Here is a 7,615-nt window from a genome sequence, read left to right as displayed (position 1 = left end):
CACCTCATTGTTACGAGGTTTGCCGTCTAGATCACGTGGAAGTGTACGTTATCAACGAGGTGGTTTATAACTAGGCGTCAAGCAGGGACTTAAGTAGTGACAATAATGCAATTCGTAACTAATAATAGAGTATACTAAACGATTGATCTTGAGCACGAAGCTCTATACAAAGGGAATCCATCTTGATTATATAGACCTTCGTATTCCAACATTAGAGCGATGGAGCTGGGGAGCGAGATTCGAATCTCGCTCCCTCACAAGACTATTCATGTGATCCTATAACACGTGATAATAGTTTTAATGTTACAACGTAACACTCATATTGGTTTTTATATATATACTTAAATTGTCAAATAATTAATATCTATTTAACAAGTGAGTATTTTATCACTTAGATATATAGTCAAAGTTATTTTATCAATTCAACTTCAACTTCATATCCAAATACAAATCAGACACCCTAAAGGTGAAAAGAAAAAAGCAGACAGAACCAAGGAGCTATTATGGACAAAAGCAGAAAGGCCTACAACTATCCTATTTGTAAATTTCTATTTCGCTTAAGCTGTTTTCCGCAAGTATACAGACAGAGTCAGTCCAATTTTGGGTTTTCATTATGTGATTATTTGAGAGATGGATAATATTAATATTCGAAATTCTGCAAAGAAGTCGACGGAGATCACTTTACTCTTTTTCTAGTTTCTCAGTTATGTACTCGCCGTACCTAGGTATGCAACGTTCAGATTTATAACTTTCGGCCCGGTCGAATTTTTGATATGATAAATTACTAGGTATCCCAATTATAATTTCAAGTTTTAAGATACAATCTTACTTTTAAAAGATATTTCGTTCATTCTTATTCTCAATCTTACTATCTCCATCTATCCATCTATCCATCTACCTACTTACCCACTACCCACAACCCACTCAGACTCCTTCGCCCTCACACCTCGCCCCTCACACCCCCCCCCCCGCAACCCTCCAAACCAATCTCTCACCACTATTTTCCCTTCTCCTCAGAGCATCCAAAGCCTTCTGAGCACGCTCCAACAACGCCTCGCCCTCTACCACCTTAATCCTATTTAGTTGGACCACACCTTTCGCCAACAAATCCGGCATGATTTCTGGCTGCAGTTTCTCCTTGAAAAATTTGTTCTGACGATGTTAATACACTCGATACCCAATAACACTCATCTAAATTCCTCATGCTGGAGATATCTAGAACTCACATCAAGATAAAAATGCGTGCGGACGCCTCGTGTCTCTACGCCTTCGACCCATTGTGCTGAAACATCTACATCCATTGAATATCTATTTTCAAGTCAATCAATCAGTGTTTCTATTCCACATTCAAGTCCATCGAATTTCAAATTGTATAAAACAATAAAAATTACTTACTCAGGCGACACATCCACACCTGCATCCCTAACGATAACCGGTAATAAAATCGCCACTCTAGCCCCATTCTGTGCAATTTTACTTAAAGGTGCTAAACTCCCCTGTTTCGAACCAATACAATCTAAAATAAAGGGAATCAACGACTCCTTTCGTTCTTGATTGATCAATTCAGCAGAACGAAGAATCGCGTCCGTGATATCATCATCACGATAGTCGAATGTATGAACTGCACCGAATTTCCGGAGAAGAGCATGATGGGTTTTGGAGGCTGTGGTGATTATATTGGTGTAGCCATAGTAGGTGAGAATTTGTATGGCGTATTGGCCTCTATGGGATGTATTTATTAGATTCTGGAGAAGTGGGATAGAGGAGGAGAATACGTACACGGAGGAAGAACCTCCCCAGATAAGAATACATTTATCCCTATGAACGGGTACAAAACCTTCAGGTTTCGGCCACGGTAATTCTAAGCCGAGCTCTGCGGTAGCAGTATGGAAGACGGTGACGAAGCTGCTAGGGAGCGCAACTGCTTCTTGAGGTGGAATTCCGTCCGGGATCTAAGGCGGTTAGGTTGTTATTGTTCATGTTTCCTGTTTTGAAGATGGATTGATGAATCAGACGAACCTTTCCTAGAAGAAACCACGGAAGTGTAACGAATTCCTGTTGTGCTTTTTCCTTTTGCGATCGATATGTAAAGCCAAAAACCTAAAGTCATTTCTTAGCACCTACCCATCCATACCATCCATCATTCATCGCCACAGCCTTTGATTCATCCATCCATCCCTCCTCCCCTCAGGAAAATAAACAACATACCCAATCCCCCACCCTCAACCCACCCACATCCCCCTCATTCCCAACCTCCACCACCCTCCCCGCAATCGTATCCCCCAATATCTGCGGATGAGTAACAAGCAACCCCCCATCATTCTGATGTAAATCCAAAGGACTAGAAGCCGTCCACTCAACCCTCACTCTCACCTCATCCTTTTCCGGTTTGACAGTTGGGACTTGTAGAGTCTGTAATGGAGCTCCGATTGAGACGGTGACTACTGCTGTATGCGTCGACATTTTTATATCTATTTTTGTGTAACGACTTTTGAACTAGACGATATAGTAGTAATCGAGGGTAAGTGAAATGAGATGAATAAAACGAGAATATTTTACAACTTATCCGAGAATCTCTTTTAATTTCCATGTTCATTTTCTTTATATTGATATTTATACTTACAATATCACGAGCCTCAACCAGCAAACTTGCTTACTTACTTACCTTACTTACATCATGATTTTAGTGATCCCATCCCTTTCACCTTATTTCCAATCATCTTAAGTCCTAAGTCCGTGGGGCTGAATCAAACCAATGTGCGAAATATGGCACTTCACCATGATCAACGGTAATCGGCTCAGGAATGTACTGCGGACGTTTTTGGAAACTCAAGATTTCCCCCCACACATAAGGTCTCGGCCGAAGTTGAAAATAGAAATGCAACTGCAATAATTTTCTGTTCGGCCCGTACAAATCCCCCCTCTTAAAAACCGAAGCCAGCTTGACAATGACAGAGGACAAAGACCGTGCGTGCATGCATGCAGAATTATTCGAGCCATCATCATTCTGTACTCTTACCTAATAATAACACACTAGACATAATCAATAACTAATTGTATATAGCAAATCAAGGCAACACCACAAACATCAAATTTATTAAAAGTAAAGCAGGCAAAAGGTACCATGTACCATTCCTATGCATAAAAACTCTCTGACCACTCTCAACGGCGAGGATCTCCTATCCATCCTTCAATCCCGTTCATCTTCCCTATGTACGTACGGTCTGGAATATCTAACCTTAAATCTCCATTGTCAAAATTTACTGCTCACCACCAACCAAATTAGTACCCTCTCTCAAACCCTCAACCACCAATTCGTGTCCTTCAGCCCGACGATAGATATCTCTAACATCGTCTGTAGTAGTCTCGAAATGGGATGTAGCGTCGTATGATTTGGAGATAAAGATGCGGTCTTTCTCTCCGCTCTCGATAGGTTCGTAGAGAGGAATTGGTGGACCCTGTTTGGTTGATTTATGTTAGTATCGAATGATTTTAATGAGCAAGAATGATAGTGGTAGAAGGAGAAATGCTTACCATGAATTTCTCTTCAATCTTTCCGAGACGCTCAAGACCAGGTGCAAGTTCCAAATGATGGTTAGAGTCGGTCTCGGCAATGGTAGAGACGATAGCGATATAGTAACCCTTTGGACAGACACTGTGGACGTTGGAAACGACAGCAATGTAGATATCTATAAATATGTCAGTTATGAATCCCAAGTATTCAGATATATATAAGAACGTACCGTTCTTGCGTCCAACCTGAGATTGAGGAATGATAAGTTGAGCGGAATCCGCGTTTTCTGTTCCAGCAAGTGGATGGTTCAAGATGCAAATAGCCTTTAAGAGTTGACCGACCACGCGAACCTTGTCTGGGAAGTATGATGGATCTGCAATAATCTTCTTTGTCTTGGTCTCGAAAGTCATGGTGGAGTCATTGCCCTGCGCATCCTTCTCATGCATAGTCGCCTTGATACCGCAGACCTTATCTCCATCATATTTGATCTCGTCAATGCTTGCATTAAGCATATAGGTACCACCGTAGATAGCAGACAAACGAGCGAAACCTTGAGGAAGTTCACCGAGACCGTATGCTGGGTAGATGTATGGGGACTTTCCGTAACGGGCGACTGAGTTTCCATACAGACGAATGCGATCGATGGTTGCTGGAGCTGAGCCCTTCTCGTTGATATAGTCATCAGTTTGATATAAAGCCATGGCATGACCAAGGAAGTCTCGAGTACCAGTCTCGAGTCCGAATTTATCGTAAATGTCCTTCATGGTGCAGGTGCTCATGTTGAGTCCTTCTTTCTGTCAGCGGATTCCAGAAAAGGAGGTATTTCAACCCTCTTACCCTTGTGAGTTTCAGGATCGGCAACATCGAATGTGCCAACCCACTCAAGGAAACTCTTCATCCTTCGCTTCTCGAAGATGCCCATCAAAGATGATCTCAAAGCCTCACCAGCATCTGATGGGACCTTTGCAACCATAGCCTTTGGACCAGCCCCCTGTTGTACATAGCTTCCAGCTACGGATCTGAACTCGAGATATCTCGTAACATCAGTCGAAACGAGAATATTTGTGAGTTCACCCGAAGACATCAAAAGCTTAGGAACCAAATCGATGTTCCAATCATTCGCACGCCCGTACTTCTTCCATGGCTCCTCCCCCTGATTATAGTTTCCATATTTCTTGAAGAGCTATCGAAATTGTCAGAATAAAGCTTTGCAGGCCCTAAAATCGTACTCACGGCTTCGATATTGACGGACGCAGCTTCGCTATTGAAAAATTAGTGATTGTTGATTTATTTCCTTTCTGCCAGCTCGAAATACATACCCTCCGTAATGATCATTTCGATCAATGTGCAAGACCTTCTGTCCCTTAACACTCAGAACTCTATCCCCCAAAACATCAGTATGCAATCCCCATCATCTCACAAATCCACATACCCAGAAAGAACACATTCCGTCAAACCTATAAGCCAGCGTTAGCCATTTCCCCAACAAAAAGCATAATGCTCCCTCCCATCCATGCCCCTCCAGCCAGTGCGGGGTTAAGCAAGCTTACCAGTGCCCAAAACGACAACATCATACTCTGGGGCGATTTCATCCATCTTGATATTAGAATCTTTGTATTGATTAGGTAGGTTGATTTGTAAAGAAGAAGAGAATATGGAGAGCTTGCTGGTGAGAAAAATCGCAAATGTGGTTTATACTGAAAATTGCAAGGGCAGTTCCGTAAAGGGTCGGTGAGACGTACAACGTCGTTCTGCTTCACTAATTCCCTTGATTGGCCTCGCTAAAGAGGAAACTGGAGTTACCGCTTTGTTGTTGCTGCTGGTAGATTTTGTCTTGGTGTAATAATGCTCAGGGGCAAATTTGTGGAGTTCATTGTAAATTGTTGCCATTGGTTTTGGGTCTTTGACAAATTGATATATGTATTTGGTATGGAGTACTTGAATCTTGACTTGTATTCTACTGGGTGTTCATTTATGAACTATTGAATCTTCATTTTGATATCTACCTACAAGTACCAAGTAACGAAAGACTTGGCTTTTACCAAAACACTCTTCAATTGTTTTAGACAAAGATGATCATTTTTTTCAGATTCACATAAACGCATAATGCGACCATAACCGTGTTGCCCCATATGCGTTTCTACTTATACAGATGATGATGGTTGTAGCAACCTAAATCGTTCATGCCAATTAGGAAACATCTATCACTCCCCAAGACTCATTATTCTTGACCTAGGGATATGATTTTGTATCATGCATCCTCCATGATCTAAGCTGTGATTTGAGCAGGCTTTTGCTCTACCTCCCCTTCGCTTTCAGCTAAAACCTCTTCCTCAATATCCTCCTCGAAATCTCTAGGGGTATATATTGGCCCTTGACCTGAAAGATCGATTTCTGGATCATCCTTTGCAACAACCTGGGCTTCTTGCCAAGAATAGTACCTCTCAGTCAAAACCTGTTTGATAGCCCTTTGTGTTCTCCGAACCTTTAAAATCCTCCGTATTAGTTTTCGTATAATTATTGAATTGCGCGGCACATGAGCCAAATACGATGTAAATCGAAATCAAAACTCACAGTCATATCCCTCTTCTCCGAATCCTCCTCACCATACCCCGCCTCCAATCTGTCCCTCTCGTAGCTTTCCGTAGCAATGCGATTCCTCTCCTTGCAGCAAATCCACCAAAGTGAATGTAAATCCTCCCAACTCTTCCCCCTCAACTCCTCTGCACTCCATGGTCTTCCATGGTTTCCCTCCTCAGCTGGCGTACTGAGTGCCTTGTCCTTATGTCTGAAAAACTCGTATAATCCGTGATCCTCATCAACCTTAACTTTGTTTCGCTTCGATTCATCTAAGACGGGTTTGGGCAATTTCGCATTAGATACCGAAAGGGGTTGACGCGGCCCTGTTCGTCGCTGTGTAGATACTCCACGCAAACGGTTCATATCCCGTGGGTATAAGTATGTGCTGCTGGTAGAGAAGGAGGAGGATTGAGTGCATGGTGAGGTTGCGGAGGAGCTTTGTAGACATGGAAGGAGGAATGCTGGGGGTGTGCTTCCTGCTTTTCGCAGTTGTAGCAGAGTACGGACTGCAGGCTGAATAACTGTAGATGTCGACATCTTATGTTGAGGCTGTCAATGGCGATGCAATTGCCGCCTTCATACTACTTACTTCCTCAGTTGAGAATCTCGAAAAATCAATAAACTGATTCGGCTACCGTATAAATTTGAGGTGGGGTAAGCAGCAAGACCCAAAGCGCAAGTCTGTCTATGTTTCCATCCCAAAATTTATCACAACCACATGACTAACAACCACCAGTTACACAAAACTCTCCAAACGGCCTTGTGGGTGTGATACGAAAAGTTTTGTTGCATATCAGAATTTGCGCCCGATGCTCTAATAGAAAAGCCCAACCCAAGTTCCCAACCTACCATCCCGAACCCGAGAACCAACCTCAAGATATTCTAGGCCCGTCGGCTTTCCCCCTTTCTCCTTTTGTCTAGCATTGCATATCATGACTTCTACATATCCATGATCGGGTTACTACGAATTGTACTACACGAGTGCTTCTGTTTGAACAGATAAAACGGCACATGCAGCATGCCGATGCCGAAAACGCGGCTTTCATTTCTTCGGGATGGAGTGATTCATGTGAGGGCTGCTTGGGATACCTATCAGCTTGGAGTCTTGCAGTGTGGTAGTACAATAAAAGAGCTCTACCTGCGACTCGTACAAAAAAATGCATAGATCCGTCTAGAGTATCCAGATCCTAATACATGCATGAAATTGTAGTCACAGGAGCTGGATCTAGATTCGTTTGCATGGCTGGCTGTTTTAGTGCGATGTTCTACAGTGGTGTTTAGTGTTTGGTATTGAATTCCGGGGAACTGGGGATAGAGGTTTCTGTAAGACGTATTGTGTTCTGCAATTTATGGGTAGTGGGCATCGCGTATGATGTCTTATTCTTCTGAAATTCCAAAGTTAGATATATGTAGCGACGCGTAAAGATTAACCGTTTGAAGACAGTTAGAAACGTCTAGCATTTGAAAAGAAGATATCACGGCATGGGATGTTATATTCAGCATGGTATTCTGAAGAGGGTA

General features: G+C 42.6%; 3 protein-coding genes across 3 annotated transcripts; all 3 read right to left on the bottom strand.

Moving 5' to 3' along the window:
- Positions 1–954: 954 nt before the first annotated feature.
- SS1G_09771 (hypothetical protein) lies at positions 955–2,463 on the bottom strand (the record flags this gene model as incomplete). The annotated part of the gene is made up of 5 exons (XM_001589088.1): positions 955–1,152; positions 1,227–1,308; positions 1,396–1,722; positions 1,780–1,952; positions 2,209–2,463. The coding sequence occupies 5 exons, from the start codon at positions 2,461–2,463 to the stop codon at positions 955–957; spliced, it is 1,035 nt and encodes a 344-aa protein (XP_001589138.1).
- Positions 2,464–3,260: 797 nt separating this feature from the next.
- Positions 3,261–5,404, bottom strand: SS1G_09770 (hypothetical protein; the record flags this gene model as incomplete). Its single annotated transcript, XM_001589087.1, has 9 exons — positions 3,261–3,458; positions 3,535–3,689; positions 3,744–4,301; positions 4,352–4,697; positions 4,748–4,775; positions 4,834–4,893; positions 4,947–4,971; positions 5,065–5,124; positions 5,257–5,404. The coding sequence occupies 9 exons, from the start codon at positions 5,402–5,404 to the stop codon at positions 3,261–3,263; spliced, it is 1,578 nt and encodes a 525-aa protein (XP_001589137.1).
- A 379-nt stretch (positions 5,405–5,783) lies between these two features.
- SS1G_09769 (hypothetical protein) lies at positions 5,784–7,028 on the bottom strand (the record flags this gene model as incomplete). Its single annotated transcript, XM_001589086.1, has 3 exons — positions 5,784–5,999; positions 6,089–6,363; positions 6,944–7,028. The coding sequence occupies 3 exons, from the start codon at positions 7,026–7,028 to the stop codon at positions 5,784–5,786; spliced, it is 576 nt and encodes a 191-aa protein (XP_001589136.1).
- Between the last annotated feature and the right edge of the window lie 587 nt (positions 7,029–7,615).

Source organism: Sclerotinia sclerotiorum, genomic scaffold, assembly GCF_000146945.2.
Source record: "Sclerotinia sclerotiorum 1980 UF-70 scaffold_14 genomic scaffold, whole genome shotgun sequence".
Lineage (NCBI taxonomy): Eukaryota > Fungi > Ascomycota > Leotiomycetes > Helotiales > Sclerotiniaceae > Sclerotinia > Sclerotinia sclerotiorum.
The sequence above is the reverse complement of the archived record's forward strand: the minus strand, read 5'-3'. Positions and strand labels throughout refer to the sequence as shown.